The 20319-nt window shown below is 40.3% G+C and overlaps 1 protein-coding gene across 2 annotated transcripts in view; it reads left to right on the forward strand.

Moving 5' to 3' along the window:
* The first annotated feature begins 227 nt into the window (after window positions 1-227).
* The window catches only part of LOC124130842 (sodium/hydrogen exchanger 1-like), a 67978-nt gene continuing 47886 nt past the window's right edge, over window positions 228-20319 (forward strand). For both annotated transcript variants that reach the window (XM_046493873.2, XM_046493862.2), the window contains exons 1-2: window positions 228-325; window positions 18519-18859. In XM_046493873.2, coding sequence (XP_046349829.1) covers window positions 18622-18859 — 238 coding nt within the window. In that variant the 5' untranslated portion in view covers window positions 228-325; window positions 18519-18621. The remainder of the gene's footprint in view (window positions 326-18518; window positions 18860-20319) is intronic.

The following is a 20319-nucleotide window of genomic DNA, read 5'->3' on the forward strand; positions in this document are numbered from 1 at the left end:
GGTCTGATCATGAGAAAACTCTCTTTAAAACTGTCTAAAAACAAAAATAAGCATTAAGTCATTTGGTGTTTGACCTGTTTTGCAAATTAAAATTATTTTACTAAAAAAAGATATACATAATTATTTGTTGTTTTGAAAGTTGAGTGCAGCTTGAGCCTTTTACGTGAGCTTTGAAATGTACTTGGCTTTTAGAGTTGCTTCCTCCTTCCTCGTTATAACGAGCGAGTGTCAGGTTGAACGCGGAAGAAAAACAAAACGGTGCTCTCTGACGAGGGAGTTAGAACAGTCGAGGTATTCGGACAGGCGGGTTGCGTTTGTAAACAAGGTAAGGGATATTGCTATTGCTGCCTTTGTAAAGAAAGTTTATATTTCTCTTTGAAATAATTGAAGGAACTGGTTGTCGATGTGAAGGAATGTGTTCATTCATCACAACCCAGTGCACGCCGACATGTTGCGATAGCAGTAGGAGTAACGCAGCAATCACACAGCGTGTGGGGCGCGCTACCTTGGACGGGGCTCACGGCGATCGTTAGTGTAACGTGTGGTTATAATTAAAGAGATGGGAAAATAAAGAGTGGAGAAGTGACACATTCACAAACAAACAGTACATATACAGCGACAGTTGACAGATAAACTAAAATTAACAAACAGTATATTAATCGTTTCAGAGAGAGAGAGAGAGAGAGAGATTGAGAGAGAGAGAGAGAGCGATTTGGTAAAACCAATTGCTTTCCTAAACCAATTTCTTTTTCAGAATCCCAGCTGAAAATATTTGTCAGTTGACAGATAAACTAAAATAAAAAACAGAGTATGTTGATCGTTTCAGAGAGAGGGAAAGAGAGATTTGGTAAAGCTAATTACTTTCTTAAACAAATTACTTTTTCAGAATCCTGGTTGAAAATATTATTTGTCAGTTTTGCCTTATTGTAAATTAATAACTTGTCATTTTCCGTCCTTTAGGGCTAAAGCGCATTGGGAATGATGTAATGAATGATCACTTGGACATGAGAGAGAGAGTAATGTTCATATATCTAATTTAATAACTAGTAATATGTTTATTTTGGAATAAAATAGAAGGTATTAATACAATGTTATCCTTTGGATAAAATAATATATGTTATCATGAAAGATTATTTCTAAAGATGAACTACACTGAGAATCATTAAGAAAACTCCCAAATCTTGAAAATGATTTTTTTGGTTCTCAAACAAATTCCTCTAGCTTCCTTACCAATCAGTATAAGTCTAATAACACCGTAATCTTTACTTTGTTTGTGCATGTGTATGGGTTGTATGCCTTCAATGGGTACTGAGAAGTGTGCAAAATGTAATGGGTTTTTTATACCCATATGTCCATCAAGCAATATCTTTTACATATTCAAAACACGCCCGTATGGAAATGTTAAAAAATCTGATATAAAGAAAACTTCGCAGCTACATTTTTGTACATGTTTGTTTTGGCTGCCGCACTCAGCAATATTCCAGCAATAACAGTGGTCTGTAAAAAATTTGAGTCTGGACCAGACAATCCAGTGATTGACATCATGAGCATTGATCTACAGAATTTGGGTTTGACCATGTCAGAGAGTCTGACCACCCGTTGCTGTGTCTTGCCTCTAGCAACAAGCATGGGTTGAGAAACACCAATTCTAACCAGCATTTTCACGAGGTATTTGTGTAAATGACATGTTAATGAACCAAATAACATGTAAATGTATTCAAATTAATGTATGTATATCAGTCCCAGATGATTTCTGTGGTCAAGTTATCAAAATACAGCGGAAAGAGATAACCATTTCCTTCTAAACAATTTATTCTACCTAACTCAGGTTTTCCTTTACAAATGTCATGCATTTGAACATTTCAGGTTGGGTTTAACATGTCAATTTTATGGAGTCATAATATATCAAGAAGGTTTAAATGTAAGAAGTATTCATTCCAATTTCATTTTATTGTAGGATTGATTTTTTTATGTTTGAATCGCATGTGAAATGTTTGGGCATAGTTCCAGTACAACATTCGATAGTAAATCTTGAATATAATGCAAAATAGTGTATTGGTTGACGAAAAAAATTGGCAAATTCTGCAATTTTCTGCAATTCTGCAAAAAATCCCATTAATCTGCAAATCTTTCAGCGAGCGTCTAGGAATTCATCTAGGACTGATGAATAAAAATAAGGACAACAAACAGAATTTTTTTAATCCAAACAATTCACCACATACCTATGGATGTGTTCAGTAGTTGTCCATTGTATAAATGTGACTAGTGGTTGTACATTGTATAGATGTGTCTAGTAGTTGTACATTGTATAGATGTGTCTAGTAGTTGTACATTGTATGGACGTGTCTAGTAGTTGTACATTGTATAGATGTGTCTAGTAGTTGTACATTGTATAGATGTGTCTGGTAGTTGTACATTGTATAGACGTGTCTAGTAGTTGTACATTGTAAAGATGTGTCTGGTAGTTGTACATTGTATGGACGTGTCTAGTAGTTGTACATTGTATGGATGTGTCTAGTAGTTGTACATTGTATGGATGTGTCTAATAGTTGTACATTGTATAGATGTTTCTGGTAGTTGTACATTTTATAGATGTGTCTAGTAGTTGTACATTGTATAGATGTGTCAAGTAGTTGTACATTGTATGGATGTGTCTAGTAGTTGTACATTGTATAGATGTGTCTGGTAGTTCTACATTTTATAGATGTGTCTAGTAGTTGTACATTCTTCAGATGTGTCTAGTAGTTGTACATTGTATAGATGTGTCTAGTAGCTGTACATTGTATAGATGTGTCTAGTAGTTGTACATTGTATAGATGTGTCTAGTAGTTGTACATTGTATGGCTGTGTCTAATAGTTGTACATTGTATAGATGTGTCTGGTAGTTCTACATTTTATAGATGTGTCTAGTAGTTGTACATTCTTCAGATGTGTCTAGTAGCTGTACATTGTATAGATGTTTCTAGTAGATGCACATTCTTTAGATGTGTCTGGTAGTTCAACATTTTATAGATGTGTCTAGTAGTTGTACATTGTATGGATGTGTCTAATAGTTGTACATTGTATGGACGTGTCTAGTAGTTGTACATTGTATAGATGTGTCTAGTAGTTGTACATTGTATAGATGTGTCTAGTAGTTGTACATTGTATGGATGTGTCTAGTAGTTGTACATTGTATAGATGTGTCTAGTAGTTGTACATTGTATAGATGTGTCTAGTAATTGCACATTGTATAGATGTGTCTAGTAGTTGTACATTGTATAGATGTGTCTAGTAGTTGCACATTGTATAGATGTGTCTAGTAGTTGTACATTGTATGGATGTGTCTAATAGTTGTACATTGTATAGATGTGTCTGGTAGTTCTACATTTTATAGATGTGTCTAGTAATTGCACATTGTGTGGATGTGTCTAGTAGTTGCACATTGTATAGATGTGTCTAGTAGTTGTACATTGTATAGTGTATAGATGTGTCTGGTAGTTGCACATTGCATAGATGTGTCTAGTAGGTGTACATTGTATAGATGTGTCTAGTTAGTTGCAAATTGTGTGGATGTGTCTAGTAGTTGCACATTGTATAGATGTGTCTAGTAGGTGTACACTGTATAGTGTATAGATGTGTCTAGTAGTTGTACATTGTATAGATGTGTCTAGTAGTTGCACATTGTGTGGATGTGTCTAGTAGTTGCACATTGTGTGGATGTGTCAAGTAGTTGCACATTGTGTGGATGTGTCTGGTAGTTGTACCCCATGAATTTCAGGATTCAAAATGCCTTGGGGTTAAAATGATAATGGTAAGTTAAGATAAGTTCCTGGTACCTTGAGTATATGTTAAATCAAAGTTTTATATTCAAATGATGTTGGTGAGATGAAGACCAGGGTTAACAAGACATGTAATTCCTGCCTATTTGACGCAACAATTCCCTGAAATGTTCACAAAACCTTTTATTTGTGAGTAATAGCTGATGCAATAAATTGGCTATCCCAATGTTATTTCAGACTGAGTATTAACAATATTTGTTTTAAATACACACTGCTACTCCACCAGCTGTTGAAATTAAAACAAATCAACAAACTTTCAGAATAAAATGTAAGAACTCAACGTGCTAAATTGTATTAATGTAAAAAAATCGTGACTCCCAAATTTAGAAAATGATCCCCTCTAAAATATATGGTGAGTCATCATGACTCATGCTTTTAGAAGGCTTTTACAGGTGTGCATTTTCAATGAATAACTTGAAAGCACTAATAATTCACCAAACACAAATTAACATAAAACAAACAAACGACAACCACATAAAAAATTGAACAATTGTTACTAAAATCTGTTGGATATGTTAAATCTAGTCGGGAAAGTCGGGAATTGTTCTGATACAAATGTTCACCAGGCTGACTGATAGCTTTGGTAGTGTAATCGTCACACATGCAGATGACATTCCCAGACTGATGTCTGTAATTGATGCATTCATCAGTGGTTGTTGATGCTAAGTGGTGTTAATGGATGATGAGTGTACACTCGGGGATGCTGTGTGCTGCATCCAACATGAAGCGTATCCCACAGCATGCATGTATTTCTGACACTCGGCTGATGGCTGACACTCACAGAGGTGAGATTCACACTACAACCACATGCATAACTTAATGCATTCTACATGTTTAACTTGCATTGCGGCTACAAATATGCATGTCATGATTTTTTATGTGACACGCTGCAACCTAATTTTGACTAACACGTTGACAAGGCGACTATACTTGTCGTAAAAGGCAACTAACGGGATCGGGTGGTCAGACTCGCTGACTTGGTTGATACATATCATCAATCCCAATTGCATGGGTCGATGCTCATGATATCAATCACTGGATTGTCTGGTCCAGACTCGATTATTTACAGGCCGCCGTCATATTGCTGGAATATTGCTGAGTGCGGCGTTAAACAACAAACAAACAACCAATAAGTGGTGCACCTGTTTTTGACACATCACAGATATGCAGTCACATTGAACATCCATCCATGGTTCATATGCTGCATGTAAGGTAAGGCCTTCCCCAAGTGCAATGTGTCATTGTTAAGTGTAGTTGGAGGAGTGGCTGTGTTCGGTGAGGTGAGGTGAGGTGAGGTGAAAATGGGGTTTAACGTCGCGTCCAAGATGATCGCACTTATATAGCGACGTGCATGCACGTGTGTGTGTTTGTGTGTGTGGCTGCTTGTACTAGTCCGGGCTGATGCCGATTTATAGTGCTAGCTTACTGAGATACCATGCCGCAGTTTAACATGAATATCCCACTCAGACACAGTATACTGACTCCGAGCCGACCAGTCCTTGTTTTAGCCCCTTAATGCCGAGCGCCAGACAGGGTAACAACAAGTACCATCTTTTAATGTCTTTTGGTATGACGCGGCCGGGGATCGAACCCCGGACCTTCCGCTCTCCGGGCGGACGCTCTACCACAAGACCACGGAGGCGGTCTTGGCTGTGTTCGGTAGCTGGACTCCTGTGAGTTTCTGGGCTTCGGTCCTGCCCTACACACAGTGGCACATTGGAGGTCTCCTTAGCATGTGACTTTGTTCGAAATGTGCCTCCGTCACCCAGCAGTGAATGGGTACCCGGTAGAATGAGATGGTGGTGTGACTGTTAACCTTCTAGCACCTCACAGGAAGCTTGTGTTGTATACTCCCCAGGGAGAAGAGAATGTAATCAAGTTCACACTGATCCAGTGACTGGGGTAGTAATAGTGTAAGGCTTATAGCATGTGGTATGGAATTATTAATATTATGATGATGATGATGATGATGATGATGATGACATGTATGATGGGTCCTGAGTGTATATTTATGCATATGTATCTATCTGTATGTATGTGTTTCTGTGTAATATTGAAAGCCATAAGCTGCCATTGATTCTTTAAATATGTTTTATGTATTTATTTTCTTCGTTCAGGCACGCAATTATTTTTTTTTGTTCAGGCACGTAATTGCTTATATTGATTAGTTGCAATATATAAGTATTATTTGTTCACATTGAAATATTGCAGATGTTTGTTATTGTAAATGTGTGCAGCCTGCATATAGAGTGTTCTAGATAGCCCAGTTCATTGTTCATCCCACAAGTTTAATGGTCGTTACTCGTGTCAAGCCAGACTACACATGCTCAGTGTGGAAGAACATTGTTCACTTAAACCAGGGTTCTACGTGATGTGCAAATGGAGAGATTGGATGCAGAAAAAATATGAAGTGCATCCGTCTGGACGCACAATAATAATAATCTCATATCTACATTGCATCAAGAGCAGTTATGGGTGTCTGTTATTTCCCCCATGAAGTAACCACTGTCCACATGATCATTGATTCATTCCAGACTATAAAGTAAGAATCAAAACGTACAGTACACACTACACCATTTCGTTACTTTACAGGACCCTTATACTGCCTGCAAGGACCCTTAAAACTCATTATTTTATTTTGGGTCCCCTGCCCCCCCCCCCCCCCCACACACACACACACACACACACACTGTTGTAAGTCAGGGTAAAACCCTGTTAAACCACGTTAAGATTTAATTTTATTGAAAATTGGTTGTTGGGGAATGTGTATTAACAGATGGAGGCAGTTGTATACTATTGGCACACCCGTCATCCAGTTGTTGATGGGGCCTGTCCCTCCCCCCTTGAAAACCAAATGTAGTGAGTTGGAGGCAGTAAAACTGACTGAGAGGGGAATTTGATATTTTGGACCCCTCCCTTTTAGAAGTGCTGGATCTGGCCTGTGTTGTTGCTTCATGTTACTCAGTGCGGGAAGTTGATGGTGAAGTGTCTACCCTCTTTCCTTCTAACTCCATATACAAACAATAGGAGACTTAAATGATTCTCTTATAATGAAATAGATGGGTAACTAAACATGACTCTCTTATGAAATAGAAAGAAACGACTAACGGGATCGGGCGGTCAGGTTCGCTGACTTGGTTGATGCATGTCATCGTATCCCAATTGCGTGGATCGATGCTCATGATATCAATCACTGGATTGTCTGGTTCAGACTCGATTATTTACAGACTGTCTTCATGTAGCTGGAATATTGCCGAGTGCGGTGTTAAACAACAAACAAACAAATCTTATGAAATAGATATAAAAAAACTGTTATAGATTCATGACCATGATTGTAGGATAAATGACTAGGAGCAAGTACACACCGGCTGAAATTATTTTTTATGACCTCACCTCAACACTATAAATCATTTTGTGTTGCTTTTTACATGAAGGATCACTGATGTTCAGTAGCCTAAGTTGCAATTCATAATGCAGAGTTGCATCCCTTTGACATGTCAGGATCCTGAAATAGAGGGTTTGCATCTTAGATTATGAGAGCTCATATTGCTGACCAATAGGGTCAGTTTAACTGGTGATATGTAGGTAGAAACTTGGTTTAAGACTAACCAATAGGATGCAGTGGAACTGGTGATATGTAGGTAGAAACTCGGTTTGACACTAACCAATAGGATGCAGTTGAACTGGTGATATGTTGGTAGACACTCGGTTTAAGACTGACCCATAGGGTGCAGTGGAACTGGTGATATGTAGGTAGAAACTCGGTTTGACACTAACCAATAGGATGCAGTTGAACTGGTGATGTGTAAGTAGAAACTTGGTTTAAGACTGACCAATAGGATGCAGTGTAACTGGTGATACAGTGATCCCTCGCTATTGTGCTCTTCGATAAAGCGCTACCTCGGTTACTACGCGCGGTAACGCATGGCTCCCAAAATTTATGTACACTTTTATTACTGAGGGTTTTACACAGACATAATTGTATTGTTGTTCGTTGTTCATTTGCACATAACGCTTGTCATTGCATAATCAACCGTTTATTGCTGAATGGAGTTCTAATAATCTGCTTGAAAACATCCGCGGCAAGTCCCGGAAATACGATTGTTCAACTAGTTAACTTTTCACACAATACATCCTTTGATCTTAGAAGCGCATGCATGCAATAAAAGAGAACCACAAGCGAAGTTTATATTCTTAATTAGTGGGCAATCCAATTTGAGGCGACACTGTCACACACATGTAGTTGCTGTCACAACACGGCGGTCATTCATTTCGTAATCGTGCTTTCGTAACATCGCCTGTTTTTTTTTCTCAGTTATAACAAGCGATTTCATTGGATTAAAATTTGTTTCTAATGACGCTTTCTTGCCGAAATCTGCTACAAGTTTCGTGATTGGTCAATTTTGAGCATGTGACCTCAGGCAGCCAATCAAATTATAGCTGTGATACCAAGCTCGTGTTTGATAAATTTCAGAAGTTGGCGAAAGATTTTTTGTTAAATCGTGTGATTCTGAACGTTTTAAGCAGGAAATCACGATATCTATTAAAAATATGGAACTTCGCGAATGTATCGTGCTAGGTTACGAGCTGTGACAAAGATTTTTCATGCATATATTTTTGCATTAAACGTGTCCGAGCCGAGAATTCAAGGCGACGAAAGCCGAGATGTCATTTGACTTGCATTACACGCGATCGCACGAAACGATGGAAATAATAACTTAGATGTAAGTTAGATTACTTTTAGATATATTTTTGTTGATTTTATTTATCACTTTGTATAATATATTTAAAGATTTGCTTAAAACGTCTTTATTTTGCTCTTTGACATGTTCGATGCGGACCCGTTGTCGAAATGTGTGTCCGAGAATTTTATTTTCCATAACATCGCGGGAAATAGTGAATAATTTTTTAATTTATCGATAAAAAATGATAAATTGAAATGGAATACGTATTTCAGACATTGTGAAATGTGACAGATTTAATAAATGAATGATATTACAGGTAGATCTAGGTCCATAAAAATATATACTATTTTGACGTGACGTGAGATAAACACATGTTGATGATTTGAGATTTGCCGAGCGCGCTCCCCCGCCTCGGCCTCGGTTAAACGGCTCATCGTCTATAACGCCCACCAATTATTTGGACCCCATTGGCAGCGTTGTAGAGAGGGACCACTGTATGTAGGTAGAAACTTGGTTTAAGACTGACCAATAGGATGCAGTTGAACTGGTGATATGTAGGTAGAAACTTGGCTTAAGACTGACCAATAGGATGCAGTGGAACTGGTGATATGTAGGTAGAAACTTGGCTTAAGACTGACCAATAGGATGCAGTGGAACTGGTGATATGTAGGTAGAAACTTGGCTTAAGACTGACCAATAGGATGCAGTGGAACTGGTGATATGTAGGTAGAAACTCGGTTTAAGACTGACCAATAGGATGCAGTTGAACTGGTTATATGTAGGTAGAAACTTGGTTTAAGACTGACCAATAGGATGCAGTGGAACTGGTGATATGTAGGTAGAAACTTGGTTTAAGACTGACCAATAGGATGCAGTTGAACTGGTGATATGTAGGTAGAAACTCGGTTTAAGACTGACCAATAGGATGCAGTTGAACTGGTGATATGTAGGTAGAAACTTGGTTTAAGACTAACCAATAGGATGCAGTGGAACTGGTGATATGTAGGTAGAAACTTGGTTTAAGACTGACCAATAGGATGCAGTGGAACTGGTGATATGTAGGTAGAAACTTGGTTTAAGACTGACCAATAGGATGCAGTGGAACTGGTGATATGTAGGTAGAAACTCGGTTTAAGACTAAACAATAGGATGCAGTGGAACTGGTGATATGTAAGTTGAAACTCGGTTTAACACTAACCAATAGGATGCAGTGGAACTGGTGATATATAGGTAGAAACTTGTTTTAAGACTGACTAATAGGGTGCAGTGGAACTGGTGATATGTAGGTAGACACTTGGGTTAAGGCTGACCAATAGGATGCAGTGGAATTGGTGATATGTTGGTAGAAACCCGGTTTAAGACTGACCAACCAATAGGATGCAGTTGAACTGGTGATATGTTGGTAGACACTCGGTTTAAGACTGACCAATAGGATGCAGTTGAACTGGTGATATGTAGGTAGAAACTTGGTTTTAGACTTACCCATAGGATGCAGTTGTACTGGTGATATGTTGGTAGACACTCGGTTTAAGACTGACCAATAGGATGCAGTTGAACTGGTGATGTGTAGGTAGAAACTTGGTTTAAGGCTGACAAATAGGATGCAGTTGAGCTGGTGATATGTAGGTAGAAACTTTTTGTGAGTTTGATTGGACTGTGCATAGACTCGTTAGTCCAACCAAAATATGCCTGCATAATTTCAGACCAATTACGCAAGGGCGAAAACCAGACTTCTATAGTCAGTTTACTCCCTTCCCCAGGAAGAAGGTTTTGACAGACAAATGTAGAACAGGATGCAACTTACAGACCATTACAGCAAACTCGTCACATTGTCATCTGATCCTTATGGACAATGCTTGAACTTTGTGCTTCCCCAGGATCTAGCTGTTTAGATTCAGTGGTAAGCTGTTACATCCCACACATGCTGATGTGGTAGATGCAGTTGAGATGGGGTTAACTTGTATAACTCCAGTTGCTTCAGTGTCCATCACACACATCACAGCCCACCCACCCACACATCACGGCGTGCACACACACACACACATCACAGCCCACCCACACACACACGCACATCACGACACACACACACACACACACCACCACACCTGACTGATTGTTGTTGACTGATTGTTGTTGACTGATTGTTGTTGACTGATTGTTGTAGACTGATTGTTGTTGACTGATTGTTGTTGACTGACATGTGTTGACTGATTGTTGTTGACTGATATGTGTTGACCGACATGTGTTGACTGATTGTTGTTGACTGATTGTTGTTGACTGATTGTTGTTGACTGATATGTGTTGACTGATTGTTGTTGACTGATATGTGTTGACTGACATGTGTTGACTGTTGTTGAATGATTGTTGTTGACTGATATGTGTTGACTGACATGTGTTGACGGATTGTTTTTGACTGACATGTGTTGACTGATTGTTGTTGACTGATTGTTGTTGACTGATATGTGTTGACTGATTGTTTTTGACTGACATGTGTTGACTGATTGTTGTTGACTGATATGTGTTGACCGACATGTGTTGACTGATTGTTGTTGACTGATTGTTGTTGACTGATTGTTGTTGACTTATTGTTGTTGACTGACATGTGTTGACTGATTGTTGTTGACTGATTGTTGTTGACTGACATGTGTTGACTGATTGTTGTTGACAGACATGTGTTGACTGATTGTTGTAGACTGATTGTTGTTGACTGACATTTGTTGACTGATTGTTGTTGACAGATATGTGTTGACTGATTGTTGTAGACTGATTGTTGTTGACTGACATGTGTTGACTGATTGTTGTAGACTGATTGTTGTTGACTGACATGTGTTGACTGATTGTTGTTGACAGATATGTGTTGACTGATTGTTGTAGACTGATTGTTGTTGACTGACATGTGTTGACTGATTGTTGTTGACTGACATGTGTTGACAGATATGTGTTGACTGATTGTTGTAGACTGATTGTTGTTGACTGACATGTGTTGACTGATTGTTGTAGACTGATTGTTGTTGACTGACATGTGTTGACTGATTGTTGTTGACTGATTGTTGTAGACTGATTGTTGTCGACTGATTGTTGTTGACTGACATGTGTTGACTGATTGTTGTTGACTGATATGTGTTGACTGATTGTTGTTGACTGATTGTTGACTGATATGTGTTGACTGGTTGTTGTTGACTGATTGTTGTTGACTGATATGTGTTGACTGGTTGTTGTTGATTGATTGTTGTTGACTGATATGTGTTGACTGACATATGTTGACTGATTGTTGTTGACTGATTGTTGTTGACTGACATGTGTTGACTGATATGTGTTGACTGATTGTTGTTGACTGATATGTGTTGACTGGTCGTTGTTGATTGATTGTTGTTGACTGATATGTGTTGACTGACATGTGTTGACTGATTGTTGTTGACTGATTGTTGTTGACTGACATGTGTTGACTGATTGTTGTTGACAGATATGTGTTGACTGATTGTTGTAGACTGATTGTTGTTGACTGACATGTGTTGACTGATTGTTGTTGACTGACATGTGTTGACAGATATGTGTTGACTGATTGTTGTAGACTGATTGTTGTTGACTGACATGTGTTGACTGATTGTTGTAGACTGATTGTTGTTGACTGACATGTGTTGACTGATTGTTGTTGACTGATTGTTGTAGACTGATTGTTGTTGACTGATTGTTGTTGACTGACATGTGTTGACTGATTGTTGTTGACTGATATGTGTTGACTGATTGTTGTTGACTGATTGTTGACTGATATGTGTTGACTGGTTGTTGTTGACTGATTGTTGTTGACTGATATGTGTTGACTGGTTGTTGTTGATTGATTGTTGTTGACTGATATGTGTTGACTGACATGTGTTGACTGATTGTTGTTGACTGACATGTGTTGACGGATATGTGTTGACTGATTGTTGTTGACTGATATGTGTTGACTGGTTGTTGTTGATTGATTGTTGTTGACTGATATGTGTTGACTGACATGTGTTGACTGATTGTTGTTGACTGATTGTTGTTGACTGACATGTGTTGACTGATATGTGTTGACTGATTGTTGTTGACTGGTCGTTGTTGATTGATTGTTGTTGACTGATATGTGTTGACTGACATGTGTTGACTGATTGTTGTTGACTGATTGTTGTTGACTGACATGTGTTGACCGACATGTGTTGACTGATTGTTGTTGACTGATTGTTGTTGACTGACATGTGTTGACTGATTGTTGTAGACTGATTGTTGTTGACTGATTGTTGTTGACTGACATGTGTTGACTGATTGTTGTTGACTGACATGTGTTGACTGATTGTTGTTGACTGATATGTGTTGACTGATTGTTGTTGACTGATTGTTGACTGATATGTGTTGACTGGTTGTTGTTGACTGATTGTTGTTGACTGATATGTGTTGACTGGTTGTTGTTGATTGATTGTTGTTGACTGACATGTGTTGACTGACATGTGTTGACTGATTGTTGTTGACTGATTGTTGTTGACTGATATGTGTTGACTGATTGTTGTTGACTGACATGTGTTGACTGATTGTTGTTGACAGACATGTGTTGACTGATTGTTGTAGACTGATTGTTGTTGACTGATATGTGTTGACTGATTGTTGTTGACAGACATGTGTTGACTGATTGTTGTTGACTGACATGTGTTGACTGACATGTGTCGACTGATATGTGTTGACTGATTGTTGTTGACTGACATGTGTTGACTGATTGTTGTTGATTGACATGTGTTGACTGATATGTGTTGACTGATTGTTGTTGACTGACATGTGTTGACTGATTGTTGTTGACTGACATGTGTTGACTGATTGTTGTTGACTGACATGTGCTGACTGATTGTTGTTGACTGACATGTGTTGACTGATATGTGTTGACTGATTGTTGTTGACTGACATGTGTTGACTGATTGTTGTTGACTGACATGTGTTGACTGATTGTTGTTGACTGACATGTGCTGACTGATTGTTGTTGACTGACATGTGTTGACTGATATGTGTTGACTGATTGTTGTTGACTGACATGTGTTGACTGATTGTTGTTGACTGACATGTGTTGACTGATTGTTGTTGACAGATTGTTGACTGATATGTGTTGACTGGTTGTTGTTGACTGATTGTTGTTGACTGATATGTGTTAACTGGTTGTTGTTGATTGATTGTTGTTAGCTGACATGTGTTGACTGACATGTGTTGACTGACTTGTGTTGACTGATTGTTGTTGACTGACATGTGTTGACTGGTTGTTGTTGACTGATTGTTGTTGACTGACATGTGTTGACTGATATGTGTTGACTGATTGTTGTTGACTGACATGTGTTGACTGATATGTGTTGACTGATTGTTGTTGACTGACATGTGTTGACTGATTGTTGTTGACTGACATGTGTTGACTGATTGTTGTTGACTGACATGTGTTGACTGATTGTTGTTGACTGACATGTGTTGACTGATTGTTGTTGATTGATTGTTGTTGACTGATTGTTGTTGACTGACATGTGTTGACTGATATGTGTTGACTGATTGTTGTTGACTGACATGTGTTGACTGATTGTTGTTGACTGACATGTGTTGACTGATTGTTGTTGACTGATTGTTGACTGATATGTGTTGACTGGTTGTTGTTGACTGATTGTTGTTGACTGATATGTGTTGACTGGTTGTTGTTGACAGACATGTGTTGACTGACATGTGTTGACTGATTGTTGTTGACTGATATGTGTTGACTGACATGTGTTGACTGATTGTTGTTGACTGACATGTGTTAACTGATTGTTGTTGACTGACATGTGTTGACTGATTGTTGTTGACTGACATTTGTTGACTGGTTGCTGTTGACTGGTTGTTGTTGACTGATTGTTGTTGACTGATATGTGTTATTGATATCTCATGGTGTTACTGCATGCAAAATACTGTGTTATATACACATACAAATATTAAATGGACTCACACACTCACTCACTCATCCACTCAAAACACTCTCTCTCACTTGCTCACCCAAAACATCCACCCAGCCCCACTTACTCACCCAAACACTCACACATCCACCCACCCACCCCCTCACTCACTCACCCAAAACATCCACCCCACCCCACTCTCTCTCACTCACTCACTCACTCACTCACTCACTCACTCATCCACCCAAAGCACTCGACCACCCACACCCCCCAAACAACCCACATCCAAAACATCCACACATGCACTCAGACACACCCATGTGTGTCTGCAGAAGGAAATGCATCCGTTAAGTATGACAGGCTGTTTACAGCAACACTTCTTATACTGAGTGTGTGTTGGTGATAAGGATGTGTTTAGTCTACAATCTGTAATTATAAACTTTATCTTATTTAACAGTAACCATGGTAACAGTTATTTGATTTCCTCAAGTTATGGAGACTTGCTGGAATGAAGTTGCTGTAAAATGTGACTAGATAAGAAAAACTGAATACCACACAGACAGATGTATCTTTCAGGAACCCACACACATGAATGTAAAGTGCCACCATTTACATTTAGCAGAGCTCCAGATAAGCTTTTGGTGTTGTGGGTATTTTACCCATGCATTTTAAAATCATTGGGTATCAGTAATTCTATCTGGGTATTCAAATTTCTGTTACACACTAGTTTTTACACATGTGGGTATTTAAGTTAAATATTTAAAAACACTATTCATCTAGGCCCTGCAAACTAGTTTCGTGTGGGTTTGAGAGCTTTATAGGACTCAAAATACCACGATACTTCCACAAGAAAGTGTGATGGCAAATGATCATGATGTAACTGTCATCGTGGACGTTGGCAAGGTTGACGGAATGACCGTTTATAATTTCAGAATAAGTTGCTGATTTGCTAATCGAATACGCAGGGTTACTTCACAATATTTTGATGATACGCACAAGTTTTATTTTGTAGCGTATCTGTAATGTTCTTTGCGTATTTGATACCCTTTGATTTGATTTTGCTGCGTATTTCTGCATTTCTGATGCGTATTTTACGCAGATACACAGATACGCAGCTTATCTGGAGCTCTGCATTTAGTGATAGGGCCAAGTGCCAGTAAAGTAGAGATGTAGAGGGCCTGGCTCCATGAAGCGATCATAGCTACGACGATCATAACCAGTAGAGGACGTAACCTGTACGCGAGACAGCTCTCCCGTCTCGCGTACAAGTGACCACCTGAGAGGGGTCCCGTATGCATGACGGCCTGTCAGTGGACCATGGATTTCTGCATGTTGCACAAAAATGTCTCTACAAGTGTTATTTGTGAAAATAATAAAACAAAATTAAGTACAGTTATTGATAACACCCATCGTAACACATACTATTATGACGGTCATAGTGTACGACCGATTTGTTGAACGGATCCCAGATAGATAAAGGTAAAACATATCCTCACAGATATTCTGTATAACAGTATTTCATGTATATCACAGCATGTCAGCTAATGTGAGCAGGGGGCGGTCGGGTAGTCTAGTGGTTAAAGCATTCGCTCGTCATGCCGATGACCCGGATTCGATTCCCGACATGGGTACAATGTGTGAAGCCCATTTCTGGTGTCCCCCGCCGTGATATTGCTGGAATATTGCTAAAAGCGGCGTAAAACCATACTCACTCACTCACTAATGTGAGCAGAAAGCCCAAAATGAGGCAAGGCTTGGCTGTTACAACTTTGCAGACACTTACACTTACAAGCACATAGTGCTGACCAACCAAGGACAAAATTGGAGCAAATCGGAGAACAGAGCCCACGATAAGAAGATCATGGCACATGTAAGAGTAAACTGTACACAGCAAATTGTGGTGCCTTCGACAAGTCGGACACCGCTGCCCATATTTAGGATATATGTGCATGAGAGATGGTCCACATGTTCACTATTGAAGTGTTTCCACACGTGTCATGTGACTCTGAAAGTCGAATCAACAGGTCTCAATGAGTGAGTGAGTGAGTGAGTGAGTTTAGTTTTGCACCGCTTTTTAAGCAATATTCCAGCAATATCCCGGTGGGGGACACCAGAATTGGGCTTCATACATTGTACCCATGTCAGGAATCGAACCTTGGTTCTTTGGCATAATGAGCGAAATTGCTTTAACCACTAGGCTATCCCCTATCGAGGAGGATGTGGACACATATGTCTTAAGCAAGAACCAGCATGTCATCTGTTAGATCGTGCAGTTTGATAAACAGTGCTTTCAGTCTTGAAGTGAAGGGTATGATGTTTAGAGCAATGTAATCTGGCCTTGCTTTGTTTAAAATCACTCAACTTGAACATGTGTAAGAATTTACACTTGTCAGAGGGGTACACAAAGTACGTGATCTAGACTACCAGTTGTCAGACTTTCATTTTGTGGAAGCCTCGGTGGATGAGCGGGTTAAATCACTGACTTTGTGTGCTGGTGATTAGGTGCCTCACACTGGCAGTATTGGTTCCAATCCAGGACAAGACTCAAACCAAAAGTGCAAGAATCTGTACTTCACTAAGAAAGTGTTATCCCAAATATAACCTGTTACATGTGTATGAATATCATGCAATGGGATATTGTCTTGTACAATCAAAACATTGCATCACAGTTCTTTGATCATGTGAATCTCACTTTCTGCTACAACGTATACTCTCTTCAAGTTCGTGTTCCGTTTCACAGTCAAATCTGCTCATAGTGTTGTCATTGTGTCATTACTTATCAATTCTTCCGTGAGTCAATAGTTGAGAGAACTTTGCCCAACGACCAGGTCATTCAGGTAGTGATTTACAGTTGGAAAGTGGGCTTTAGTGTCAAGAGTCACGTCTCCTTGATTGCCTGCCCAATGGCCTGTGTGCATGAAACCATAGATCGCTGTGTATAAGGTATATATGTCTGTTGGCAGGTGTGATTGATATACCTCTCGATACTGCTAACCATGCATGATCTACCTGTCTGGTACCAGAAGTGCATGATCTACCTGTCTGGTACCAGAAGTGCTTGATATACCTGTCTGGTACCAGAAGTGCTTGATATACCTGTCTGGCGCCAGAAGTGCTTGATATACCTGTCTGGTACCAGAAGTGCTTGATATACCTGTCTGGTACCAGAAGTGTTTGATATACCTGTCTGGTACCAGAAGTGCTTGATATACCTGTCCGGTGCCAGAAGTGCTTGATATACCTGTCTGGTACCAGAAGTGCTTGATGTACCTGTCTGGTGCCAGAAGTCTTTGATATACCTGTCTGGTACCAGAAGTGTTTGATATACCTGTATTGTGCCAGAAGTGCTTGATATACCTCTCTGGTACCAGAAGTGCTTGATCTACCTGTCTGGTGCCAGAAGTGCTTTATATACCTTAATTGTGCCAGAAGTGCTTGATATCCCTGTGTGGTAGCAGAAGTGCTTGATCTACCTGTCTGGTGCCAGAAGTGTTTGATATACCTTTATTGTGCCAGAAGTGCTTGATATACCTGTCTGGCATCAGAAGTGCTTGATTTACCTGTCTGGTGCCAGAAGTGCTTGATTTACCTGTCTGGTGCCAGAAGTGCTTGATTTACCTGTCTGGTGCCAGAAGTGCTTGATTTACCTGTCTGGTACCAGAAGTGTTTGATATACCTGTATGGCACCAGAAGGGCTTGATATACCTGTATGGCACCAGAAGTGTTTGATATACATGTATGGCACCAGAAGGGCTTGATATACCTGTATGGCACCAGAAGTGTTTGATATACATGTATGGCACCAGAAGTGATTGATATACCTGTATGGCACCAGAAGTGCTTGATATACCTGTATGGCACCAGAAGTGTTTGATATACCTGTATGGCACCAGAAGTGTTTAATATACCTGTATGGCACCAGAAGTGATTGATATACCTGTATGGCACCAGAAGTTATTGATATACCTGTATGGCACAAGGTGTGCATGATATAAATGTCCAGTGGCAAGTATCTTGATATAGGGTACTTCAACATCAGACAGTGGAAATGTTACGATTAAGATAATGATTGGTTAAAAAATCATTTTTGATTTCAGGAGGAAGATATCTCAGCAAGACTTTGTGCCTGTGACTGATGCATTTTGAAAATACAAGATCACCTTTGTGATTGTCTAATGAAGATCAGAGGAAGTGCCAATCATGTCCTTTGGTAGTGCACTGAAAATTGCCATTTTGGCTCTGGTTGTCTTAAATGTGACATGTGATGTCGAGCCAGCCAATCACAATGTTTCCCACGACAACAACACAAGTGATAATGAACATACTGACGGCCATGAAAAGCATCATGGTATTGAAGTGGCAAGTCTGCACTTTCATAGTGTCCGAGCACCGCTACTCTTCACCATCGTCATTCTGTTGGCGGGACTCAGCAAAGTGGGTAAGTTCTCCTTAGCATTACAGCTGAAATTTTACAACCAAACGTTCATCCTTCTCCTCCTCCTTGTCATCCTCCTCCCCGTCATCCTTTTCTTCTTTCTCCTGAACCACCACCTCCTGGTTATCCTTTTCTTTCTCCTCTTTCTCCACCTCCACAACCTCCTCATCACTCCTACACCACCTCCTCGTCATCCTTCTCCTCTTTCTGCACCTCCACCACCTCCTCTTCACTCCTACACCAACTCTTCGTCATCCTTCTCCTCTTACACCACCTCCTCGTCATCCTTCTCCTCTTACACCACCTCCTAGTCATCCTTCTCTTACAACACCTCGTCACTCCTACACCACCTCCTCGTCATCCTTCTCCTCTTACACCACCTCCTCGTCATCCTTCTCCTCTTACACCACCTCCTCGTCACTCCTACACCACCTCCTCGTCATCCTTCTCCTCTAACACCACCTCCTCGTCATCCTTCTCCTCTTACACCACCTCCTTGTCATCCTTCTCCTCTTACACAACATCCTTGTCATCCTTCTCCTCCTACACCACCTCCTCGTCATCCTTCTCCTCTTACACCACCTCCTCGTCATCCTTCTCCTCCTACACCACCTCCTCGTCATCCTTCTCCTCTTACACCACCTCCTCGTCATCCTTCTCCTCCTACACCACCTCCTCGTCATCCTTCTCCTCTTACACCACCTCCTAGTCATCCTTCTCTTACAACACCTCGTCACTCCTACACCACCTCCTCGTCATCCTTCTCCTCTTACACCACCTCCTCGTCATCCTTCTCCTCTTACACCACCTCCTCGTCACTCCTACACCACCTCCTCGTCATCCTTCTCCTCTAACACCACCTCCTCGTCATCCTTCTCCTCTTACACCACCTCCTTGTCATCCTTCTCCTCTTACACCACCTCCTTGTCATCCTTCTCCTCTTACACCACCTCCTCGTCATCCTTCTCCTCTTACACCACCTCCTTGTCATCCTTCTCCTCTTACACCACCTCCTTGTCATCCTTCTCCTCTAACACCACCTCCTTGTCATCCTTCTCCTCTTACACCACCTCCTTGTCATCCTTCTCCTCTTACACCACCTCCTTGTCATCCTTCTCCTCTTACACCACCTCCTCGTCATCCTTCTCCTCTTACACCACCTCCTTGTCATCCTTCTCCTCTAACACCACCTCCTTGTCATCCTTCTCCTCTTACACCACCTCCTTGTCATCCTTCTCCTCTTACACCACCTCCTTGTCATCCTTCTCCTCTAACACCACCTCCTTGTCATCCTTCTCCTCTTACACCACCTCCTTGTCATCCTTCTCCTCTTACACCACCTCCTTGTCATCCTTCTCCTCTTACACCACCTCCTTGTCATCCTTCTCCTCTTACACCACCTCCTTGTCATCCTTCTCCTCTTACACCACCTCCTCGTCATCCTTCTCCTCTTACACCACCTC

The sequence above is a fragment of the Haliotis rufescens genome, unplaced genomic scaffold (genome assembly GCF_023055435.1).
Source record: "Haliotis rufescens isolate VD_foot unplaced genomic scaffold, xgHalRufe1.0.p SCAF_9, whole genome shotgun sequence".
Taxonomy (NCBI): domain Eukaryota; kingdom Metazoa; phylum Mollusca; class Gastropoda; order Lepetellida; family Haliotidae; genus Haliotis; species Haliotis rufescens.